Genomic DNA, 26,856 nt, shown 5'->3' with positions numbered 1-26,856 from the left:
AAATTTGGAGTACGAATTGATGTTCAGGGGGAGGAAATAAAAACTTTTAGATTGGCCGACGACTTAAAATTCTGTCAGAGACAGCAGACTACATGGAATACCAGTTGAACGGAATGGTCAATGTCTTAAAAGGAGGATATAAGATGAACATTAATGAAAGCAAAACAAGGATAATGGAATGTAGTCGAATTAATTCTGGTGATGCTACGGGAATCAGATTGGGGCCCTAGACGCTTAAGATAGCAGATAAGTTTTATTATTTGGCAGCGAAAATAGAGAGGATATAAAATGTACACTGCCAATGGCAAGAAAAACATTTATGGAGATATCTGTGTACATTGAATAAAGATTTAAATTTTACGAAGTCTTTTCTGTTGTCTGGTGTGTTGCCGTGCCTTTTTTCTTTCTTTTCTTTTTTTTGAGTCATCATTCTTCTAACTGACTTCATGCTACCCCGCACGAATTCCTTTCCTGTGCTAAGTTCTTCATCTCAGAGTAGCACTTGCAACCTACGTTGTCAGTTATGTTCTAGATGTGTTCCAATAACTGTCTTCATCTATAGTTTTTACCCTCTACAGCTTCCTCTAGTACCATGGAAGCTATTCCCTGATGTCATAACAGATGTCCTATCATCCTGTCCCTTCTCCTTGTCAATGTTTTTCACATATTCCTTTTCTCTCCGATTCTGCACAGATCCTTCTCATTCCTTACGTTACCAGTCCACCTAAGCTTCAAGATTCGTCTGTAACACCACATCACAAAGGCTACAATTTTCTTCTGTTCCGGTTTTCGCATTGTCCATGTTTCACTACCACAGATTGCTGTACTCCAAACGTACATTCTCAGAAATTTCTTCCTCAAATTAAGACATATGTTTGGTATTATTTCAACTGTTTTTCCAACCTGAACGAAAACCACCGGCGACGCATGTGCGCGGAGAAAGAGACACTTCATTAGTTCATCCCAGTGTTTCAACGATTACGTGTTGCAATCACATGTTCCGGTCTCTATCATCCATTCATCCATCTCTTTCGTGGTCTACCTAGTTCTCTCTTCCCAGTTGGCAAATAATTCATTATCTCTTTCGGAATCTATTTTCTATCGCTCTACCATCGGCATCCTTATAGCTTTCTGTCATTAATACCTGCTTGCTCCCTGAGCTATTGATGATCATGTAGCAGCTTCTCTTTTTTCCAAACATCTCGTTAATTTTCTTGTACGTAACATCAAAGTTCGCCGTAGTCATATATGCTTCTACAGAATTTCACTTGTCCTCTAGACATATGTAACTAGTAATTTTTTTACTTTCTGTCAGTTTCAGTCTTTAGACATCTGTATCTCCTTTCGTCTGTTTCATTTACCACATTTTAATATTTTCTGCTTTTTTTCTGTTGAATTCAATAGCTGCTGTGTTAAACAAGATATTCCACTAGACCGTTTTACCTATTTGACTGTGTGTTGCCTTCCATGTGGTTTCTAGAGCTATCCGTTCGTCCTCGATCCCCAGGATTCGGACAATCGTTGCCTAATGCCACCTCTGAACAACAGCTGTTTCCTCTAATTTATCAGCCGCCTCTTTAAATTCCAACATTTTGCAATTACTTCAGTTTTAATCTTCAGTTTATAACAAACAAACTTTCGTGACAGCCTACATATGGACCTGGAAACGTCTTAACAGTTTAAAAGCAAGTTCCGAAATCTCTGTTTTACCATTATATAATCAATCAGAAACGTTTCAGTGTCTCCAGGTCTCTCCCGAGTATGCAACCTTTTTTCAGGATTCTTAAACCAAGTATTAGCGATGATTAAATTACGGGAAATACCAAGGGAAATATGCAAACTACCAAATCAAATCCGCTTGATGAGCTCGGTTCGAATATTACTGGAATGGAAATGGAAATGAGCGTATGGCACCATTGGCCTGCAGGCCCCATTCGGGGAAGTTCGGCCGCCACGTGCAAGTCTTATTTCATTCGACGCCACACTGGGCGACTTGCGCGCCGATGATGAGGGTGAAATGATGATGAGGACAACACAACACCCAGGCCCCGAGCGGAGAAAATGTCCAACCCGGCTGGGAATCGAACCCGGGCCCGCTTGCATGGGGGGCGATCACTGGAATATCTATCGTAGAAAACACGCGCTGTGCGTCTAAGATAGGTACAAGTACCTGAAACTTTGTTCTGTGATACTGTGAAAAGATCTCGTACTTAAATTCTATGTTATAAATAATGACGTTGAATTGCAAATAATCTATAATCTATGCATTTGTTATTGGTATGTTCACAAATTAGTTTTGTAAGTATTTGATTTACAAAATTACCTCAATTTTAGTCCTCTTCAAAACACTATGGACTATGTATGAAAGCTTGTTGATATTGTCTGATTTAAGAATGCTTATTGAGGGCAGTTGTTATACTGTTGCTACCGGTGCTAGACTTTTCTGCTTCGAAGATACTGGTGGTGGTTCCAACGCCATCTCACAGTCACCAGACGCAGTTTCGCATATTAACAAATGCTTTGCTTGAAAGGGGTCACGAGGTCACTTTCTTTACTGCAAGACCCCTCAAGGTAAGTTTCTAGGAGTCTGTACTAGGAATAAAGTACGAAATGTGCAGCAAGATGGTCCAGAGAATTTTGGTAGTTTTTCCTTGGTCTCTCATTTAACAAGTTCTTAAAAAGAATTAGTTAAACTCACAAAACAAAAGAAGAATGCTGGTGGAAATCATTGAACATTGACTGGTTGCTATAATAAGCACACCAACCCTTCGAGAGAAGAAAAGAAGAAGAAGAAAAAAGGAAAACGCTGAGTAAAGTTCTTATCTCTGGAATTTGAGGGATATTATGTGACACACTACGCATAGACCTACAGGAGTAAAGTGGAGAAGATGCAAACAGATACGTAAAGTGGCAGTCCACATATAGCTAGGGTGGTACTGGAAACAAGATGAGGATATCTGGTCAGCCGAATATAGGATAATATCAACAGTGACGGAAAATCAGGCAACGGTCATGAATGGCAAGTGAGTTACTAGATCATTTTAATGATGCAACTATTCTTATCACAATCGACAGCAAACCAACGCCATAACGGTGGGTCAGGTATACACACTGGCGTCACAAGCAGAAGTTGAAGAGGCAGAGAAAATGCACGAGGATAGTGAACATTGCGGGATTTCAAATAAAAATGGATGGTGGCCCTCAACTACGTACCCTCAGACTCAGAGTTGAAATATTAAAAGTTATGGCTGGTTTAGTTGTCTAGGGGCTGGGATGCGTAGCAGCCGCATTACAAGCCAAGTATTGCTGAGTCCACAGTATACAATTAAAGATTGCAATTAAATAAAATCTGCGGGTACTATTTTTAATGACTTTAAATGATGAGTACGGTAGCAATAGCACTTTTAAGAGTACCGTTTATTACTCTAAAACACTTATTGGTGTCGATGCTCCAGCAGTGCCCAATACTTGCGTTTCCTCATATGGGGTCCTACTTAAAACTCGATCAGTTTGGCTTCCCACAGAGCATATTGACGGTTGTCGGTGTTTTCTGGGACAGCCTGCATATTAATGGCTGTAAAATGCAGTTTGGGGCTCATTTATTACACGACCCTCGCATGTACGTACACATCTCCAGTTCCCTGATAAGTACATATCACTGAGCGAGGTGCCATAGAGAAAAGGCATTGCACTCGTATTAGGGAGGACGATAGTTTAAGTCCTTGCCCGGCGATCCTGGTTTATGTGTTCAAAGAGTTCTCTGCATCACGAATGCCTGAATGGTTCCTTTGAAACTTGTTCGTCTTCAATTAACTCGTCGCCAACAGGGCGTTAAATCCTGATGTTGGTTCCTTCCATTTCATCCTCTGTCACCAGCAAGAGGAACTTCTACGCTGAATTAAAGAAGCATTTGATACATTGTGACGGCATTCCCCCTACCAACAGCCAGTTTATTTATAGGCTTAGTAGTAATAATGCAGCGAACTCTGCAACTTGAGAAAAGATTCATCTGACCATCTATTCGCCGAGAGTACATGTTCTTAAAACCTGTAGACATTCCAGTGACTCACTGCAAGATTTTAGCCGTCATATAACAATTATTTGATGGCTTTCCCAGTTCTGCAGCTCCTTGCACCCCCGTTAGCTGTTTCCACTGTTTCATAAAGAGGGCACTAACACTGACCCTAGTAAATAATCATTCAAAGTGATTTCCAAAATCTTGGTGTTTCAGCGAACATCAAAATATCATAGAGCGAAACTGAGCACGATATCAGTCCTAAGAAATGATGACATATGCGACCACATATAAGGCTTATCATACTCGGGTGGTAATGGCTTTTTCTTAACGTTTCAAATGGCATGCTAATATCGTTGTCTCTTATGTTGTTATTTTCATCTGTGCGTAGTTGCTAAACCTAATGTCATCAAGAATCCGTTCAACATTATCATCTGTGAATGTCCGAAAAAATTTTGTCTCTACTATTATTCCGTACAATTCTTTCAGAGACTTCCCAGGAAACTCTAACAGAGATTCACATATCTCAAATTAGCAAACTGGGAAACGACTTCGTGGATTAGGATTAGTATGTTTTTAGGTCGGTTAGTACCTGGAGCAAGCCATTAACCCTTATTTTCCCCTGGTCAGCAGGTCACTTGTTGAAGTGGATCTCAAGTTATCATTTCAACTGGTTTGACGATACTGTTTTCTCTGTTTTGTGTTAGTATTTTCGTCCCTGCATACCTGCTACACCTAACGATATCGGTAGCCTGTTGGCCACTATAATCTGTGCGTGTCTTTTTAAATCGTCTCTCAACTATTGTTTCATTAAAATTTTCTTTCGCAGACTTCCCAAGAAAATCTAACAGAGATTGACATATCTCGAACTACGAAACTGAAAAAGGACTTTGTGCGTTTGGCTGACAAGTCACCCCTGGAAACTCTTCCAAATATCCGAGACGGGGGACACTCGAAATGAACGAGCCAGCTGTGAGGGATTTCATCAGGTGAGAATCTCTCCAAGTGAAAGAACGATAATTTTCATATAACATGACCATGTTTTGTGTATGGAAAATGTTATAACAATTGGCGAAGAGTTCTCGGGCTTCCAGCCGGGTGGCGATGTCTTCAAACTGCGACGTTTCGACGAGTGACTTCGCCAGAAGATGATGAGTATGTCACTCGTCGAAACGTCGGAGTTTGAAGACATCGCCACCCGGCTGGAAGCCCGAGAACTCTTCGCCAGCTGTATACGCCGGGAAAGCATACATTCACAGTTATAACAATTGTTTATGTCGAAAAAGCTGGAATAGTCGTAATGACATATTTGTTTTTTTTCTATATTTCTCCGATCGTGACTCCATGAATTAGTTATATATTTATGTTGTTACTTAACCACCTTTGAATTCTCTGCGGCTTCAAGCGTAGCAGTTCTTCAAGTGTCACTACTGTAATTGACCTCCAGAAGTCCCACTCTATTCTTCAGAAGACATTTCAGAAATTATCTTGAGCTCTTAGAAAATAAAATGGCGTAGGCAACTTTATGTATCCTGACTGCTAATACAGGGGAGGAAATCAGTGATCAAAAGTCTTTCAGTGACCATGTGAGAATATTAAGATGGGTAGGAAAGTATTTCTGCTTAGAAAGAAACAGGCTGGAGATTTTCGGAGCAGTTAACGTCAAAGATGGAATGACGCTGTGTCAATGGGTGAAAATCAAGCTATTTATCGATACGTTTTAGACATTTATATACTGAACAAGATAGTGTGGAAAAGGAAGAACCTGTATGGTTCAATGGCCATATTAGAATGTTCCTGCGAAAGTCATTGTCTCAGATTTAAATAAAACAAAGTATTGTTGAGAAAAAAGAAAACTGAAGCCAAAACGAGCGCAAGAAGAACAATACGAAGGTTCCGTCCGTTCGTTCATTTATTCATCGTGTTCCGTAGAACCCCATATGGGGACTGCCCAAATATGTGAGTGGCTCGAAGACTTCTTAAGTAATAGAACCCGGTACATTGTCCTCGATGGTGAGTGTTCATCGGAGGTGAGAGTATCATCTGGAGTGCCCCAGGGAAGTGTGGTAGGTCCGCTGTTGTTTTCTATCTGCATAAATGATCTTTCGGATAGGGTGGATAGCAATGTTCAGCTGTTTGCTGATGATGTTGTGGTGTACGGGGAGGTGTCGTCGTTGAGTGACTGTAGGAGCATACAAGATGACTTGGACAGGATTTGTGATTTGTGTAAAAAATGGCAGGTAACCCTAAATGTAGATAAATGTAAATCAATGCAGATGAATAGGAAAAAGAATCCCGTAATGTTTGAATACTCCATTAGTAGTGTACCCCTTGAAACAGTCACGTCGGTTAAATATTAGGGCGTAACATTGCAGAGCGATATGAAGTGGGACAAGCATGTAATGGCAGTTGGGGGAAGGCGGATAGTCGTCTTCGGTTCATTGGTATAATTTTGGGATGATGTGGTTCATCTAAAGGAGAGCGCTTATAAAACACTAATACGACCTATTCTTGAGTACTGCTCTAGCGTTTGGGATCCCTGTCAGGTCGGATTGAGGGAGGACGTAGCGCAATTCAGAGGCGGGCTGCTAGATTTGTTACTGGTAGGTTTGATCATCACGCGAGTGTTACGGAAATGCTTCAGGAACTCGGGTGGGAGTCTCTGGAGGAAAGGAGGCGTTCTTTTCGTGAATCGCTACTGAGGAAATTTAGAGAACCAGCATTTGAGACTGACTGCAGTACAATTTTACTGCCGCCCACTTATATTTGAAGAAGAGGTTCCTGAAGAGGGGCAGCAGCCTTTTCAGTAGTTGCAGGGCAACAGTCTGGATAATTGACTGATCTGGCCTTGTAACATTAACCAAAACGGCCTTGCTGTGCTGGTACTGCGAACGGCTGAAAGCAAGGGGAAACTACAGCCGTAATTTTTCCCGAGGACATGCAGCTTTACTGTATGATTAAATGATGATGGCGTCCTCTTGGGTAAAATATTCCGGAGGTAAAATAGTCCCCCATTCGGATCTCCGGGCGGGGACTACTCAAGAGGACGTCGTTATCAGGAGAAAGAAAATTGGCATTCTACGGATCGGAGCGTGGAATGTCAGATCCCTTAATCGGGCAGGTAGGTTAGAAAATTTAAAAAGGGAAATGGATAGGTTAAAGTTAGATATAGTGGGAATTAGTGAAGTTCGGTGGCAGGAGGAACAAGACTTTTGGTCAGGTGATTACAGGGTTATAAATACAAAATCAAATAGGGGTAATGCAGGAGTAGGTTTAATAATGAATAAAAAAATAGGAGTGCGGGTTAGCTACTACAAACAGCATAGTGAACGCATTATTGTGGCCAAGATAGACACAAAGCCCATGCCTACTACAGTAGTACAAGTTTATATGCCAAGTAGCTCTGCAGATGATGAAGAAATTGATGAAATGTATGACGAGATAAAAGAAATTATTCAGGTAGTGAAGGGAGACGAAAATTTAATAGTCATGGGTGACTGGAATTCGTCAGTAGGAAAAGGGAGAGAAGGATACATAGTACGTGAATATGGATTGAGGGGAAGAAATGAAAGAGGAAGCCGCCTTGTGGAATTTTGCACAGAGCATAACTTAATCATAGATAACACTTGGTTCAAGAATCATGAAAGCAGGTTGTATACCTGGAAGAATCCTGTAGATACTAAAAGGTATCAGATAGATTACATAATGGTAAGACAGAGATTTAGGAACCAGGTTTTAAATTGTAAGACATTTCCAGGGGCAGATGTGGATTCTGACCACAATCTATTGGTTATGAACTGCAGATTGAAACTGAAGAAACTGCAAAAAGGCGGGAATTTAAGGCGATGGGACCTGGATAAACTGAAAGAACCAGAGGTTGTAGAAAGTTTCAGGGAGAGCATAAGGGAACAATTGACAGGAATGGGGGAAAGAAATACAGTAGAAGAAGAATGGGTAGCTTTGCGGGATGAAGTAGTGAAGGCAGCAGAGGATCAAGTAGGTAAAAAGACGAGGGCTAATAGAAATCCTTGGGTAACAGAAGAAATATTGAATTTAATTGACGAAAGGAGAAAATATAAAAATGCAGTACATGAAGCATGCAAAAAGAAATACAAACGTCTCAAAAATGAGATCGACAGAAAGTGCAAAATGGCTAAGCAGGGATGGCTAGAGGACAAATGTAAGGATGTAGAGGCTTATCTCACTAGGGATAAGATAGATACTGCCTACAGGAAAATTAAAGAGACCTTTGGAGAGAAGAGAACCACTTGTATGAATATCAAGAGCTCAGATGGAAAACCAGTTCTAAGCAAAGAAGGGAAGGCAGAAAGGTGGAAGGAGTATATAGAGGGTTTATACAAGGGCGATGTACTTGAGGACAATATTATGGAAATGGAAGAGGATGTGGATGAAGAAGAAATGGGAGATAAGATACTGCGTGAAGAGTTTGACAGAGCACTGAAAGACCTGAGTCGAAACAAGGCCCCGGGAGTAGACAACATTCCATTAGAACTACTGATGGCCTTGGGAGAGCCAGTCATGACAAACCTCTACCATCTGGTGAGCAAGATGTATGAGACAGGCGAAATACCCACGGACATCAAGAAGAATATAATGATTCCAATCCCAAAGAAAGCAGGTGTTGACAGATGTGAAAATTACCGAACTCTCAGTTTAATAAGTCACAGCTGCAAAGTACTAACACGAATTCTTTACAGACGAATGGAAAAACTGGTAGAAGCGGACCTCGGGGAAGATCAGTTTGGATTCCGTAGAAATGTTGGAACACGTGAGGCAATACTAACCTTACGACTTATCTTAGAAGAAAGATTAAGAAAAGGCAAACCTACGTTTCTAGCATTTGTAGACTTAGAGAAAGCTTTTGACAACGTTGACTGGAATACACTCTTTCAAATGCTGAAGGTGGCAGGGGTAAAATACAGGGAGCGAAAGGCTATTTACAATTTGTTCGGAAATCAGATGGCAGTTATAAGAGTCGAGGGGCATGAAAGGGAAGCAGTGGTTGGGAAAGGAGTGAGACAGTGTTGTAGCCTCTCCCCGATGTTATTCAATCTGTATATTGAGCAAGCAGTAAAGGAAACAAAAGAAAAATTCGGAGTAGGTATTAAAATTCATGGAGAAGAAGTAAAAACTTTGAGGTTCGCCGATGACTTTGTAATTCTGTCAGAGACAGCAAAGGACTTGGAAGAGCAGTTGAACGGAATGGACAGTGTCTTGAAAGGAGGATATAAGATGAACATCAACAAAAGCAAAACGAGCATAATGGAATGTAGTCAAATTAAATAGGGTGATGCTGAGGGGATTAGATTAGGAAATGAGACACTTAAAGTGGTAAAGGAGTTTTGCTATTTAGGGAGTAAAATAACTGATGATGGTCGAAGTAGAGAGGATATAAAATGTAGACTGGCAATGACAAGGAAATCGTTTCTGAAGAAGAGAAATTTGTTAACATCGAGTATAGATTTAAGTGTCAGGAAGTCGTTTCTGAAAGTATTTGTATGGAGTGTAGCCATGTATGGAAGGGAAACATGGACGATAACCAGTTTGGGCAAGAAGAGAATAGAAGCTTTCGAAATGTGGTGCTACAGAAGAATGCTGAAGATAAGGTGGGTAGATCACGTAACTAATGAGGAGGTATTGAATAGGATTGGGGAGAAGAGAAGTTTGTGGCACAACTTGACTAGAAGAAGGGATCGGTTGGTAGGACATGTTTTGAGTCATCAAGGGATCACAAATTTAGCATTGGAGGTCAGCGTGGAGGGTAAAAATCGTAGAGGGAGACCAAGAGATCAATACACTAAGCAGATTCAGAAGGATGTAGGTTGCAGTAGGTACTGGGAGATGAAGAAGCTTGCACAGGATAGAGTAGCATGGAGAGCTGCATCAAACGAGTCTCAGGACTGAAGACCACAACAACAACAACAACAACAACAACAACTTATATTTCGCGGAAAGACCACAAAGATAAGATAAGAGAGATTGGGGCTCGTACAGAGGCATATAGGCAGTCATTTTTCCCTCGTTCTGTTTGGGAGTTGAACAGGGAGAGAAGATGATTGTTGTGGTACGAGGTACCCACCGCCACGCACCATATGGCGGATTGCGAAGTATGTATGTAGATGTATGTAGATGTAGACATGATAGGGTCCCTGTGTGTCTAATTACAGGTGATTTGATTATCTCCAGTACTTAAGGTGGGCGCTACTACAGTGTAAATGAGTCAAAAATAAAATTGATCTACTTATGTGAAGGGAAATCCTAAGACGATTTTAAAATTATTAAAAAAAATTCTTGATCGCAAGGTCATTTATTACAACGATAATTTTTAAAAAAATATATTTTTAATAAAGTACTGTGCGCTCGAGACTTTCTTCACTAGAATATTGCTGTTCCCAGTCATATTTTCTAAAATTACTAAGATGATTTTGTCTTTCGTAAATTCTGTGAACACTGACGCGGGAACGGAATCTGACACACAGACCAGCGAATTACCGTCTTCCGACAAAGTTTCTCTGAGGAAGACCGTCCTTGAATAAGTGCACAACTACCGAAATGACGAAAGTTGAAACAAGTGGTCCTAAAGCAGAACACTAGTTAAAATCGTGAAGCAGAGGTTATGAGACTGGATTTTAGGCGACAAGGGTACGTTACTTTACAGGTTATGCATCAGAAGTCTATCCACAGCTAGCAACAGTTCATCATACACTACCGGCCATTAATATTGCTACACCACGAATATGACGTGCTACAGACGCGAAATTTAACCGACAGGAAGAAGATGCTGTGATATGCAAATGATTAGCTTTTCAGTGCATTCACACAAGGTTGGCGCCGGTGGCGACACCTACAACGTGCTGACATGAGGAAAGTTTCCAACCGATTTCTCGTACACAAACAGCAGTTGACCGGCGTTGCCTGGTGAAACGTTGTTGTGCTGCCTCGTGTAAGGAGGGGAAATGCGTACCATCCCGTTTCCGACTTTGATAAAGGTCGGATTGTAGCCTATCGGACTGCAGTTTACCGTATCGCGACATTGCTGCTCGCTTTGGTCGAGATCCAATGACTGTTAGCAGAATATGGAATCGGTGGTTTCAGAAGGGTAATACGGAACGCCGTGCTGGATCCCAACGGCCTCGTATCACTAGCAGTCGAGATGACAGGCATCATATCCGCATGGGTGTAACGGATCGTGCAGCCACGTCTCGATCCCTGAGTCAATAGATGGGGACGTTTGCAAGACAGAAACCATCTGCACGAACAGTTCGACGACGTTTGCAGCAGCGTGGACTATCAGCTCGGATACGATGCCTGCGGTCACCATTGACGCTGCATCACAGACAGGAGCTCCTGCGATGGTGTACTCAACGACGAACCTGGGTGCACGAATGACAAAACGTCATTTTTTCCGATGAATCCAGGTTCTGCTTACAGCATCATGATGGTCGCACCCGTGTTTGGCGACATCGCGGTGAGCGCACTTTGGAAGCGTGCATTTGTCATCGCCATACTGGCGTATCACCCGGCGTGACGGTATGGGGTGCCATTGGTTACACGTCTCGGTCACCTCTTGTTTGCACTGACGGCGCTTTGAACAGTGGACATTTCAGACGTGTTACGACCCGTGGCTCTACCCTTCATTCGATCCTTGCGAAACCCTACATTTCAGAAGGATAATGCATGACCGCATGTTTCAGGCCCTGTACAGGCCTTTCTGGATACAGAGAATGATCGACTGCTGCCCTGGCCAGCACATTCTCCAGATCTCTGACCAATTGAAAACGTCTGGTCAATGGTGACCGAGCAACTGGCTCGTCACAATACGCCAGTGACTACTCTTGATGAACTGTGGTATCGTGTTGAAGCTGCATGGGCAGCTGTACCTGTACACGCCATCCAAGCTCTGTTTGACTCAATGCCCAGGCGTATCAGGGCCGTTATTACGGCCAGAGGTGGTTGTTCTGGGTACTGATTTGCCGGACGATGTGGCCGAACGGTTCTATGCGCTTCAGTCTGGAACTGCGCGACCGCTACTGTCGCGCGTGTGGTGTCCTTAGGTAAGTTAGGTTTAGGTAGTTATAAGTTCTAGGAGACTGATGACCTCAGATGTTAAGCCCCATAGTGCTCAGAGCCATTTGGATACTGATTTCTCAGTATCTATGCACCGAATTTGCATGAAAATGTAATCACAAGTCAGTTCTAGTATAATATATTTGTCCAATGAATACCCGTTTATCATCTGCATTTCTTCTTGGTGTATCAATTTTAATGGTCAGCAGTGTAATTCACTGCAGCAACGATCAGTTGCAAGTGAATGGACAAACGGCCAGGTCATTCCCGTAAAGGATGGTACCCTTACAGATAGACACATATGTAGAGCAATGTAAACATTTTTTTTATTTTCTTTGTTTTTGGTTAGTCCGTGAGAAGACAGCAGACAGCGGCATTTCACTTAAAAAAAAAAAAAAACGTTGATAATTGCGGAGAGGTTTACTATTAGAACGCCGAGAACGTGCAGCACCCGACGCATCATCAAGTTGTCCTCGACTGTTTTCCGGAAAATTTTCCCCTCGAGTATAATGTTGACATATTTCACTTGTTATTTACGTCATCCAGCTTAACATAGTTTTGTACCATTTCTGCAGGAGAAACCGCACGTTCGACCTGGTGATCTGCGAGCCGATGCCCTACCAAGCTTACTACGGCCTGTTCCACACGGTCGGATCGCCTCCTCTCGTCGGCTTCGTCACATTTTCTGCGGTTGCTTCCACATACTATACCCTGGGCAATTTCATGAACCCAGCCTATATGCCTGATGTCCTAGTTAGTCTCTCTAATCACCTGACCTTCTGGGAGCGCGTGTACAACACCTACTACTATCTGAGGTTATACCACATGTGGTTCTACGGAGTGCTCCCGAAACAGGAGTCTCCCATGAGAGAAGTCTTCGGAACTGAACCACCTTCAATTTACGAAACTGAGCGCAGCTACAGTTTACTCATAGTCGGCAACCATTTCTCTCTGGAGTACCCTCGACCGCAGCTACCGAATGTCGTAGAGATTACTGGCCTCCAAGCATCAACGAAGATCGAGAAGTTACCGAAAGTGAGTCAAGACCATTTCTGCAAAGTTATCGTAGATCAATCGTACTGAATTGTTGATTCGTACATAAGTTTCAGAAATCAGCACAGAAATTCTCTATAATTTGGTAACCTAATCATTTGTTCGCACCAAGTTCTATGGATGCTAGTGTGACATATGAATAGTTGTACCTGGATCTGTCTTCCTCCCTGTGTGGCTTGATCACTTGAAACTTGTGTAATGGAGATTACAAATGAAGCATTAGATGATGAAATACTGGAGACCGACAACGTTACTGTTTCCGTCTGACGGACGGAGCATCGTCAACAAATCACCACTGCTTATCGCGACAAAACTCTGAGGTCAGAGAACTGTACCAGATCGCACGTCAAAGGCAGCTGATTTTTAATTGTACCGCGTCACCTGTACATACTACTTTCTTTCTACATTCTGGTGATGAAGTAGTCTTCCAAATTCCGTATTCTAAATCGTAAACCCATCCACTTCCTTCTCTCTGCATCTCTATCTTAATAACTGCTGAGAGTAAGTACACTACTGGCCATTAAAATTGCTACACCAAGAAAAAATGGAGATGATAAACGGGAATTCATTGGACAAATATATTATACTAGAACTAACATGTGATTACATTTTCACGCAATTTGAGTGCATAGATCCTCACAAATCAGTACCCAGAACAACCACCTCTGGCCGTAATAACGGCCTTCGTACGCCTGGGCATTGAGTCAAACAGTGCTTGGATGGCGTGTACAGGTACAGCTGCCCATGCAGCTTCAACACGACACCATAGTTCATCAAGAGTAGTGACTGGCGTATTGTGACGAGCCAGTTGCTCGGTCACCATTGACTAGACGTTTTCAATTGGTGAGAGATCTGGAGAACGTGCTGGCCAGGGCAGCAGTCGAACATTTTCTGTATCCAGAAAGGCCCGTGCAGGACCTGCAACATGCGGTCGTACATTTTTTTTTTTTTTGGTCATCAGTCTACTGACTGGTTTGATGCGGCCCGCCACGAATTCCTTTCCTGTGCTAACCTCTTCATCTCAGAGTGGCACTTGCAGCCTACGTCCTCAATTGTTTGCTTGACGTATTCCAATCTCTGTCTTCCTCCACAGTTTTTGCCCACAACAGCTCCCTCTAGTACCATGGAAGTCATTCCCTGATGTCTTAGCAGATGTCCTATCATCCTGTCCCTTCTCCTTAATCAGTGTTTTCCACATATTCCTTTCCTCTCCGATCTGCGTAGAACCTCCTCATTGCTTACTTTATCAGTCCACCTAATTTTCAACATTATCCTGCTGGAATGTAGGGTTTCGCAGGGATCGAATGAAGGGTAGAGCCACGGGTCGTAACACATGTGGATAAGATGCCTGTCATTTCGTCTGTTAGTGATACGAGGCCGTTGGGATCCAGCACGGCGTTCCATATTACCCTCGTGAACCCATCGATTCCATATTCTGCAAACAGTCATTGGATCTCGACCAACGCGAGCAGCAATGTCGCGATGCGATAAACCGCAATCCGATAGCCTACAATCCGACCTTTATCAAAGTCGGAAACGTGATGGTACGCATTTCACCTCCTTACACGAGGCATCACAATAACGTTTCACCAGGCAACGCCGGTCAACTGCTGTTTGTGTATGAGGAATCGGTTGGAAACTTTCCTCACGTCAGCACGTTGTAGGTGTCGCCACCGGCGCCAACCTTGTGTGCGTGTTCTGAAAAGCTAATCATTTGCATATCACATCATCTTCTTCCTGTCGGTTAAATTTCACGTATGTAGCACGTCATATTCGTGGTGTAGCAATTGTAATGGCCAGTAGTGCAACAACCATATCACTCTTTAAATTGATTTCTCGTCGTTTGTCTAAAATTCTTTTAATGATACATACATTTTCATTGCATGAACTGTCTTCCTGAAGTTCACTTTGTTCTTCTAATAGGAAAAGCTTACCTCTGTTACGTTTTATATGATTGTTAATTATTACTGCGAATATTTAATACGCTGAGTTTAGGAGGCTATTTCCTCTACAATTTTCATAGGTCTTTCTTTGAATTTTTTTTAAAGAATTGGTATCACTTCTGAAATTCTGCAAGAGTTCGATATTTTACAGTAGTACTAACTTTCATTCATAAATGTAATAATCTAAAATCACAGAAGGGACACACCTATTTTAAAAGTTCCATGTTAATACCATGTGGACCACATACCTTCCTAATTTTCAAACTTCTTACAACTATTCGCAGTTCTTATGCTGACTGAATCCACAGTGCTATTACATACGCTAACGTGATATCTTCTTCCTTCAGTTCTGAAACTTCTATATTCCACAATGTTTTATAAAATTCCTTCCACTGATCTTCGCTAATTTCGTATAAATGTCCTCTTTGAGATTCAAAACTATATGTGGTAAGTGTTCCATGAACGAAGAAATATTCTGTAGTTTTTCTTTTCCATTTGTTGTTTATTGAGATTGCCACCCCACAACTCACATGTGTTTTGAAGTAACCCACTGCATAACAATGTACAGTAATCCAGATCTCTTTTACCATGTAACTTCTTTTTTTGTTTCTGTTATAACAGTTACAGTTCTTATTATCCTGTCTGTGACACCTCAGCCGGCCATTGTGGCCGAGCGGTTCCAGGCGCTTCAGTTCGGAACCGCGCTGCTGCTACGGTCGCAGGTTCGAATCCTGCCTCGGGTACGGATGCGTGTGATGTCCTTAGGTTAGTTTGATTTATATAGTTCTAAGTCTAGGGGACTGATGACTTCAGATGTTAAGTCCCATAGTGCTTAGAGCCATTTGAACCATTTTGTGACACCTCATTGTTTATTCCTGACTTGCCTTGGTGTTCTCTATGATACATCCTTTTTAATCTTACGCTGTGTATGAGGAATAGTGTCGATCAAGCTTGGTGGTGGGTCTGCCGCCTCACAGCTTCCAAGCCTGCTGAGTAATATTTCGGATTACCATTCCTAGGCAGACTGCCATTCGCACGTTTCCAGCTCTGCCTGCCCTGAAGAGGTGTCTTCTGCCTCTTCTGCCTTTATTGTGTTATGTAACATTCTCTTCCGACATGTCAGCTGTTGGCATCCTTGTCACTCGGTCCTACAACGTCAACGGAGACGAAAAGGGAAGAGATGCCCAAGAGAGGACGTTAGGAAGGAACACAGAAGGAATTGACACAAGTAAGTGGAAGCTAGCCCCGCGATCTAACGCGCTGCTTCCCGGGCAGCACAATAACCCTGTGTTTGGTGTGGGTCGGCGGTGAGGTGGGTGGACTGCTGTGGCCTATTGTGGGGTTGTGTACCACTGAGGGCTACGGCGGGTTGCTGCTCACTTGCTCCCAAAAAGGGAATCTTCATGGAGGCCTACCCTTTATTCTCTCATGTACTAACCTGTCTAGCGTACGTGACAATTCAAGGAGCAGAGCTGCTATCAACGCAACTCTGGGGAAGGAGACCAGAGAACAAGGTAATCGGTCTCATCGCATTAGGAAAGGACGGGGAAGGAAGTCGGCCGTGCCCTTTCAAAGGAAGCATCCCGGCATTTGCCTGGAGCGATTTAGGGAAATCACGGAAAACCTGAATCAGGATGGCCGGACGCGGGATTGAACCGTCGTCCTTCCCGAATGCGAGTGCAGTGTGCCAACCACTGCGCACGTAAACCTACTCGCCACGTTAATGTCGTAGTCCGTCAGGCAAAAGCTTTCTCTAAACATACAAAAGCTATAAACGTATGTTTTGTAATGTGTAAAATGAGCTTTTGACATACCTCTTGGGATATCAGAAAAATCTGCTTGGCTGGACTGACTGATAGATTTCTCCCTATGGGCTTCATCATCATCATCATCATCATTTAAGACTGACTATGCCTTTCAGCGTTCAGTCTGGAACATAGCCCCCCTTATAAAATTCCTCCATGATCCCCTATTCAGTGCTAACATTGGTGCCTCTTCTGATGTTAAACCTATTACTTCAAAATCATTCTTAACCGAATCCAGGTACCTTCTCCTCGGTCTGCCCCGACTCCTCCTACTCTCTACTACTGAATCCATGAGTCTCTTGGGTAACCTTGCTTCTCCCATGCGTGTAACATGACCCCAACATCTAAGCCTGTTCGCCCTGACTGCTACATCTATAGAGTTCATTCCCAGTTTTTCTTTGATTTCCTCATTCTGGACACCCTCCTGCCATTGTTCCCATCTACTAGTACCTGCAATCATCCTAGCTACTCTCATATCCGTAACCTCAACCTTGTTGATAAGGTAACCTGAATCCATCCAGCTTTCGCTCCCGTACAGCAAAGTTGGTCGAAAGATTGAACGGTGCACAGATAACTTAGTCTTGGTACTGACTTCCTTCTTGTAGGAGAGAGTAGATCGTAGCTGAGCGCTCACTGCATTAGCTTTGCTACACCTCGCTTCCAGTTCTTTCACTAGGTTGCCATCCTGTGAGAATATGCATCCTAAGTACTTGAAACCGTCCACCTGTTCTAACTTTGTTCCTCCTATTTGGCAGTCAATTCTTTTATATTTCTTTCCCACTGACATTACTTTCGTTTCGGAGATGCTAATCTTCATGCCATAGTCCTTTCATTTCTGATCTAGCTCTGAAATATTACTTTGCAAACTTTCAATCGAATCTGCCATCACAACTAAGTCATCCGCATATGCAAGACTGCTTATTTTGTGTTCACATATCTTAGTCTCACCCAGCCAGTCTATTGTTTTCAACATATGATCCATAAATAATATGAACAACAGTGGAGACAGGTTGCAGCCTTTTCTCACCCCTGCAACTATTCTGAACCATGAACTCAATTTACCGTCAACTCTAACTGCTGCCTGACTATCCTTGTAAAGACCTTTAATTGCTTGCAAAAGTTTGCCTCCCATTCCATAATCTCGTAGAATAGACAATAACTTCCTCCTAGGAACCCGGTCATATGCCTTTTCTAGATCTATAAAGCATAGATACAATTCCCTGTTCCACTCACAACATTTCCCCATTATTTGCCGTAAGCTAAAGATCTGGTCCTGACAACCTCTAAGAGGCCTAAACCCACACTGATTTTCATCCAATTGGTCCTCAACTAATACTCGCACTTTCCTTTCAACAATACCTGAGAAGATTCTACCCACAACGCTGATTAATGAGATACCTCTATAGTTGTTACATACAATCTTTTCTGTTTCCATGTTTAAAGATTGGTGTGATTACTGCTTTTGTCCAGTCTGATGGAACCTGTCCCGACTCCCAGGCCATTTCAATTATCCTGTGTAGCCATTTAAGACCTGACATTCCACTGTATTTGATGAGTTCCGACTTAATTTCATCCACCCCAGCCGCTTTATTGCACTGCAATCTATTGACCATTTTTTTCCACTTCCTCAAATGTGATCCTATTTCCATGATCATTCCTATCCCATTCTACCTCGAAATCTGAAACATTGCTGATCGCATTTTCACCTACATTGAGCAACTCTTCAAAATATTCCCTCCATCTGCCCAAGGCATCCACAGGATTCACCAGCAGTTTTCCTGACCTGTCCAAAATACTTGTCATTTCCTTCTTACCTCCTTTTCGAAGACTGCTAATTACACTCCAGAATGGTTTTCCAGCAGCTTGACCCAAGGTCTCCAACCTGTTTCCAAAGTCTTCCCACGATTTATTCTTGGATGACTGATGACCTCAAAAGTTAAGTCGCATAGTGCTCAGAGCCATTTGAACCATCTTCTTGGATTCTGCAATTATCTGTTTGGCTTTGTTTCTTTCTTCAACATAATTTTCTCTGTCTACCTGGGTTCTGGTTTGTAGCCATTTTTGATACGCCTTCTTTTTCCATTTACAGCCTGCCTTGACTGTATCATTCCACCAAGCTGTTTGCTTCATCCTACTTTTACACACTACTGTTCCAAGACATTCTTTAGCCACTTCTAGTAATGTGTCCCTGTACCTTGTCCATTCCTTATCCAATGACTGTAATTGACTGCATTCAAATAACTGGTACCTTTCTGAGATCGCTGTTATGTACTTGTGCCTGATTTCCTTATCCTGAAGTTTCTCCACTCTTATCCTCCTACATATGGACCTGACCTCCTGCACTTTCGGCCTCACAATCCCAATTTCACTGCAGATTAAATAATGATCAGTGTCATCAAAGAATCCCCTGAATACACGTGTGTCCCTCACAGCCTTCCTGAATTCCTGATCTGTTATTATATAGTCTATGACAGATCTGGTTCCCCTGCCTTCCCAAGTATACCGGTGAATGTTCTTATGTTTAAAAAAGGAGTTTGTGATTACTAAGCCCATACTGGCACAGAAATCCAAGAGTTGTTTCCCATTCCTGTTGGCCTCCATATCCTCTCCAAATTTACCCATAACCTTTTCATACCCTTCTGCTCGATTTCCAACCCTGGCGTTAAAATCACCCATGAGCAGAACACTGTCCTTGTCCTTTACTCTAACAACTACATCACTGAGTGCCTCATAAAAACTATCCATCTTATCTTGCTCTGTCCCTTCACAATGCGAATATACTGACACAATCCTAATTTTCTTGCTAGACACTGTCAAATCTATCCACATCAGTCGTTCGTTTACATACCTTATTGCAACTACGCTGGGTTCCATTTCTTTCCTGATGTAAAGCCCTACATCCCATTGTGCTATTACTGCTTTGACTCCTGACAGGTAGACCTTGTATTCTCCCACTTCCTCTTCTTTCTCACCCCTTACCCGAATGTCACTAGCAGCTAAAACGTCCAGCCCCATCTTACTTGCAGCCTCTGCCAGCTCTACCTTCTTCCCAGAGTAGCCCCCATTGATATTAACAGCTCCCCATCTCATTACCATTTGTTTGCCAATTCGTATCTTAGGAGTCCCTGGTTTTTCAGTTAGAGGTGGGACTCCGTCACCTCCAAAGGTCCGAGGCATTTTGCTCTGATTGTTGCCAGCATCATATTTAAAGTACCAGGGAAGCAGGTTGCTAGCCTTACTTGCCCCGAGTCCCATTGGGTTTTACCCCTAACAGCTGAGGGACTAACCGGTGGATTTGGTAGTCTTTGCCGTATGAGCACAAAGGTGAACACGACTCAGAATATGTCCGAGATGCCCAGCCTTATTCCAAAGTAACTGGTATCCCGACTGTCGGGACCACTTACTTGGCCACTCATACGTTGCCCGTGGTTCATGAACTAGGACATGACTGCAGGAACCCACACCATGAACCACCCCTATGGGCTTGCATTCCATAAAAAACTGTTCGTAGTGAGTTAACTATAGAAAAGGGATGACCCTAGCAAGTGTTAGACATGGGTGCTGCATCGACCAGTAGATAACAGAAAGGCGTACATCCAACTATGAAATGAAATAACGGTCCAAAATTAATCCTAGCTTATTATGAACATCTTTGCTAACCCATACATGAACGAGATTCAATCACAGGATCTTACTCTCTCTCTTTTCTCAGCGATCACAGGCCTTGTAGACCACGCGCTGCATCAACGATCTGCTTCCACCGCCTTCTATCTCTCACAGCCTCTCTCCACCATCAGCAAATTCCTAATGCTGCGATGACTTTCTCTTTCCACCTTGTACGGGGTCCGCCCAATGGTCTTTTTGCCCGGAGAGTTCCTTCAAATGCTTTCTTGATGATTCTGTTGTTTTCCATTCTAGCCACATGACCAGCCCATTGCAGTCTCCTACTTTTTAATTTCTGGATCATAGTGGGTTGCTTCGTCAACTGATTTATTTCACTGCTCTTTCGAATTCTCCATACACCATTCTCCAACACAGGTCCCCAGATTTTTCTCGTTACTTTTCTTTCGAAAAAATTCAGTTTTTTTCTTTCATTCTTTGTGAGTGTCCAGCCTTCTAAACCGTACAGTACCACGGGGAAGATGATAGCATTGTATATCTCTATCTTTGTGGAGATTGAGAAAGCTTTACTTTTTAGTGGATTACTTAGTGAGTACAGACATCTTGACCCTGAGGCTATTCTTTCATTTATATCCATTGTTATGATATTTTTACTGTTGAAACGTGATCCAAGGTATTTAAACTGGAGAACTTTTCTGAATTTAGAATGCTGGTCAATTTCAAAGTAAGGATCTGGGTTTGTGACTCGACCTATTTCCATATATTCGGATTTCTCTTGGTTAATCAAAAGCCCCATTTTGCTGGCACTGTGCCTCAGAGATCTGTGCATGACTTTCAGTTCTTCTTCAGTTTCACTCAGCAACACTATATCATCTGCATAAGCCAGGAGTTTTACTTCACTGTGTTCGAATCGGAGACCATTGTATAGATCTAAATTACTCTGCCGAACCACTTTCTCTATTGCAAGGTTGAAAGAGCGTCTACCTGTCGTAAGCCTGTTCTAATTGGAAAGGTGGGATCTTACTTCGATTAAAAAATACAGAGAAGACGAAAATTAACAATTATTAATGTGAAATAGTTCTAATCTAATAGATGAATGATCTGACAAGGACTGGATGGGTTAGGTGAATGGGAAAGACCAGTATCTTATAAATCTGTTATCCATTACGGAAATAGAAATTCTTGGTTTTCACTCGATGATTGCCTGATTGTATCAGAAGAAACCAAAAAGTAATATATACAAAGAAAAAGCATCGCTAGTTGACGTTTCATGGTTCATTCGTTCATGAAAGCTATAAGATTAGTGGAACCTATTTGATCCGTACAAGGCGCCTACATACGACCGACAAGTCTCATGTCACACTGAACTAACTCTTAATATTCTGCATAATGTAGAGCAGAAAGCTGCGAGCGTCACACTCTGCTGATTGCAGCAACGTCCCTTGTCTACGTCTGTGGGCGTAGTGATGTTCTCAGACTCTGAGGATCAAGTGTCTCCCGCAAGGTCTCCACACAAAGTGTTTTATTCAGAATCTAGGGATTCACACAGAATCCCAAGAAAAAGTTTTTCACACCGAAACATTCTTCTCTCTACATAAACCTGCTCAATTTCTGTGCGCCAATGAAAAGACTCTGCAATGTATGGACAATGATATTGTTGTTAACGAAAGCACTAACTACCAACCAGGCAAAAGTTTTACTAGCTCCCACATGCACAGTTATTAAAACATTCTGTGTTACACTGCCACTCATTAATAAAGTTTTTCACATCAGTCAATATTCATGTTACCACGTCTGAATTTCTCGGAAGCTGGCATCCTGACTTCCTCTCCTCTGCAATTTTTTTTTTCAGTATTAGTCAATGAGGTGCTTTCTCACAATATTTTAGTCAGTAGGATGTTTACCTCTTGTGGAGAGGCAAAAAGAGAAAGGAATTCCAGAACAAAGTGCAGCTCTGTTGTTTCTTATGAGTCACAGCGATCTGTATCTTGCTCATGTTGGCCACCACTGCCGACAATGTTAATGATTAACAATAAGTACCTCTGCTGTATTATTACACGTTTATTGTGTTACGACTGGTTTCCTTCGTTGAACATATTCAGCCTGCTGAGTTGTGCTAAAGTCATGACTGATATAAATGGTCTGATCGTCATAGGTGATGTCAAAGACCAAATCCAGAAACACATTCTGCCAACGACCTAGGAGCAGGCTGGCTAGCAGACAGGACATACAGCAACAGCATGCCGCGTCAGCCGCCAAGTCTTCGCCAGGCGGTAGGCAGAACGTTTGTGAACCGTGATTTCAGATTCTGGTTCTAACATTACCTAAGACAACCAGACCATTTATGTCACGAGTTTAGTACTACTCGACAATCTGAAGATGTTCAATGAACGAAACAGGCCGTAACACAATAAATTTGTAATAATACAGTGAAAGTGGTTTTTACTAATAATCAAGATCTGTATCTACGGCTGACTTTCCATTCTACCGCGTACTAGGAAGGTGACCCACCGATGAAAAATGTTTGACTGGATGACACAGCTTGTAAAAGCCAAGATACTGCACAAGCCCACGCGCTTGTCCTGACATGTTATTTGACTTCTTTACATAGAGGCCAGGATCCCATATTGCGCAGAGCGCATTGTGAGAAAAATTCTGAGAAGTCGGTGTCCGAGCTAAACAATGCCCAGTTCCCCAGGCTAAACAATGTTTGGACCACAGAGTTGTACCTTCCTCGAGTGGATACTTTTGCCCAACCCATCGCTTTCACCGAAACTCCAGGCTACTTGAATGGACTCCGCGTCACTGCCCTGTGATTCTCCTTCTTCTTTGGTTCATCATGGCCCCAGTTAACTACAGAAAGTATAACACGCAAAACTGGCACAAGAAAGGTGAAGGAATGCCTTAGTCGTGGCAGTCACTGAGGTTACTTATTACCAGAATTCAATATTTATTAACTGACGGTGTTAGAACTCAGATAGTGGTGGATCTAAAATAGCTGTAAATGAAATATATGGTGTGCCAGTCGAACAATAGACTGATACGTATCAGCTTGCCTTTCTGTAACTGATCTGCAATGTCAGTATTGCCTCGCATGTTTATAAGTTTCCCTGGAACCCAAATTCGTTTCAATATTTGGCATCCATGACGTAATAAACTTACACTTCAGTGTATTCACATCTGTCAGAACCCCCCTTCTTTGGAATTGGAATTATTGCATTATTCTTGAAGTCTGAGAGTATTTCACTTGTCTGCGTAGGTAGAATAGTTCTGTCATGCATTGTTCACCCAAGATATTTAATAATTTTCAGGGAATATCGTCTACTGCAGGGGCTCTTTTTGGTTTCAGGTCAGTCAGTCGTCCAGCAAACTCTTCTCGCCGCATCACATCACCCATCTCATCCATTTCCTTTTCTATTTCTATAACACCGACTTCTAATTCAGTCCCCATGAGCAGCCCTTCGTCATTCAGTACAAGCTTGGGATCTGAAGTATTGGTATTTGATTACCTGTCACAAAACGTCAATGTGCTCTCTAACGGACGAACGACAAGTATCCAGAGGATGGCCATAAAATTGTGAACATATTCAGAGCTACCGCACGGGCTGCTGTTCCACTGAGCTATAGCTAGTCATCCTAAGTTTTAAGGACTGGTGTGAGATGGGGTGTTCAACAAATGTCCACGAAAATAAAGAAAAACATGAGATCAGGCAACATTGGAGGCCAGTCGTAAAATGTGAGATCAGTATGTCTATCCTAAGTTGAGGAGCTCAATCTTAAAATAAGCCATGGTAAGCAGATGTCAGTGTATTGGTACCCAGCCCTGTTCAAAAATGAAATTTCTTATAACTTCTCGCATTTGGCGAAGAAGCCACATCCTTAGCGTATCCAGGTGAGACATGAGTCTTATTAAGTGCGTGCTTTTCGAAAAGCTTGCTGCTAAATAACAAAAAAACGGGGAAGTAATATCTGATTATGGTTTCATTCTCAGTCTTGTCGTTTTAATCCCGCATGAAGCCTTAACTGTAGGGAGTAATAGTAAGGTGGTTCCCCCTGCCTCGCAATACAGTAACTAAGGTTAAAGGTGTGATGAGGATTTAGCAATTTACAGATGGTGCAATTTAGATGAATAGAATATCCGTGACATGGAGGCATCCCCCAGCGAGGATAAATAATTTTACTAAAAAGCACTCCATGTGGTGCGTCACAGGAAGATGCCCTAATTTATATAACAATTTACCTAATAGAAATCCACCTTCTTGTAGTTTATTGTCAGATGTGCACTGTGTTGGAACATTGAAATGATGTAATTTTCCGGAAATAAAAACCGACCAAACCCGAATAGTTTTAATTTCAAAAAATTACAGCCGAGAAATGATCGGAGTAAATAACTCAGACTGGTGGCGGGGTGAGGGTGGGGGGTCCGGACACTTTGAAAAGTGATTAACAATGGACACTAATTTATGTCCGACAACCTCGCCTACGTTATGCTGTAAAACGTGGAAATCGCAACATAAATGTTTAAGAGATATGACAGTGGTTTGAAACAATGACGGAGCCGACATAACAGATAGATTTAAGTAATCTTTATAGATTAAATATACCGACAATTGCGAAAGTTACATCTACTCAGTTTGTGCTCCAAACGACAGAAGGCGATAACACAGGAAGAAGATAAAAGAGCAGCGCTTCTCCATTTGGAAGCAGTTGGAAGCTTTGCTGTGCTAGATGCAGTTTTCTCCCAATTCCCGTATTAAACATCATTGCATTAGCAATCATGGGAATAAGAATTAGGGCAAAAATGTAAGTGGTAGTAAGAAACGTTTTAATAGCAGCATAATAACTTTTTCTGTTTCGCCGACAGTGCAATTATTTAGTTCCTGGATTAATATTACCGAACATACTTAGTAACCTTAAGAGTGAATGCGTGCCTTAAAATGACCGACAGCAGAATTATATACAATTAGCTGGAGAAATTTCCAAAGCCTTATCACATTTACGCGTGCAGTGGTGTGATTTATAAACGTTGCAGAATATCCAAGATTTATTAGACGGAGCGGATCATGGCGTCGTCTACTGCAGCCTTGGTTCCAACGTCAGAAGCATAGACCTCCCACTGGAGAAGATTCAGACACTCGTGGAGGCATTCAGAGAGCTGCCGCAGCGCGTCATCTGGAAGTGGGAGAACGACTCCCTGCCTTCTCAGCCAGACAACGTCATGGTCCGCAAGTGGCTGACGCAACAGTCCGTACTGGGCGAGCTGTTGTTTAATCTAACGTGGGTGTACGTTGCTTCTGTGAATTTCTTACACTGTAAATTCTGCAATGTAATTGTGTCGACGATGGGTTCATCTGTAAACATGTATACTAAGCTGTTGTTTCTATTCCCAGTCGTCCTATAAGTTGCATCCATGTTGGAACATTTCAGCTCGGTGACAATGTTTACTTTTACAATTCAATCACCAAGGTCAGTGATGCTAGGAGTTGAATTCCAGGCTAACAGGCAAGTGGTGATCCTTATCTAAGTTTCTGACACTCGACAACAATACCAACTCTGAGGATGGTATTTGCTTCAGTTTACTTGCAATAGCCCCATGACACTCTTGCGATGAGTCAACCAATTGAATAACCAGTACAAAACCTAAACCATATACTCTAGACCTGACAATTCGCTGTGATGTGGACTGGACATGATTGTTGTTGTGTGTGACATTCACCCGCATCTCGTGCCGCCTTGGCTATTTAAGGAATTTATAAAATTTTAATGCACAAATATTTTCTCAGCTTACTGTAGTATTGTCGAAATTTGTTTATTTTCCTTATTTTTTGGTCATCAGATTGAAGACTGGTTTGATACAACCTGCCATTACTTCCTTTTGATCTAATAATGGTACTTATAACCGACGTCCCCGTTTATTTGTGGGATATTGAAAGACGGCAAGTTCCTTGGGATCGCCTTTCTTTTACTTTAATTATCCACACGATGCAGACTTATGCATCTAGGTTACTTTAAGCGTCAGGAAGGCACTGTGACTAATGTAATGCATATTAAACAGGGTTGACAGTGGATTGATGCTGAATGCGCTGGTATCTAATTGCATGAATAATCTGGTGTTACGAGTCTGGGTCTGCGCTTGGTAGAATGTTTGTTGGACAGTTACGGTTGCAGCTGGTTGTACTGGCCGAAGCAAAGTTCGTCAGCTGGCGATAGCGAAAAGTCGGCTTTACTGGTGTCAGTTCAGTGAATAACGAAGGGGCACACACACAGTCCTGGGAGACTCAGTCGCTGCTTTTACGCAGATAGTGGCAAAGTGGTGGACATGGCCAGAACA

At 42.3% G+C, this 26,856-nt stretch overlaps 1 protein-coding gene across 1 annotated transcript; it reads left to right on the top strand.

Moving 5' to 3' along the window:
* The first annotated feature begins 4,972 nt into the window (after nt 1-4,972).
* On the top strand, nt 4,973-26,012 carry LOC124596633 (UDP-glucosyltransferase 2-like). Its single transcript, XM_047135862.1, has 4 exons — nt 4,973-5,004; nt 12,679-13,138; nt 25,558-25,802; nt 25,916-26,012. The coding sequence occupies exons 1-4, from the start codon at nt 4,973-4,975 to the stop codon at nt 26,010-26,012; spliced, it is 834 nt and encodes a 277-aa protein (XP_046991818.1).
* The last annotated feature ends 844 nt before the right edge of the window (nt 26,013-26,856 follow it).

This window comes from Schistocerca americana, chromosome 2, assembly GCF_021461395.2.
Source record: "Schistocerca americana isolate TAMUIC-IGC-003095 chromosome 2, iqSchAmer2.1, whole genome shotgun sequence".
Lineage (NCBI taxonomy): Eukaryota > Metazoa > Arthropoda > Insecta > Orthoptera > Acrididae > Schistocerca > Schistocerca americana.
This window is presented reverse-complemented; position numbering and strand designations above follow the sequence as displayed.

Bases quoted from the DNA above. Each gene is read 5' to 3' on its own strand.
- LOC124596633 (XM_047135862.1), top strand. From the start codon at position 4,973: ATGAACGAGCCAGCTGTGAGGGATTTCATCAG. The intron at 5,005-12,678 runs GTGAGAATCTCT...CCATTTCTGCAG, and splicing joins GCTGTGAGGGATTTCATCAG to GAGAAACCGCACGTTCGACC. The intron at 25,803-25,915 runs GTGGGTGTACGT...TTCTATTCCCAG, and splicing joins GAGCTGTTGTTTAATCTAAC to TCGTCCTATAAGTTGCATCC.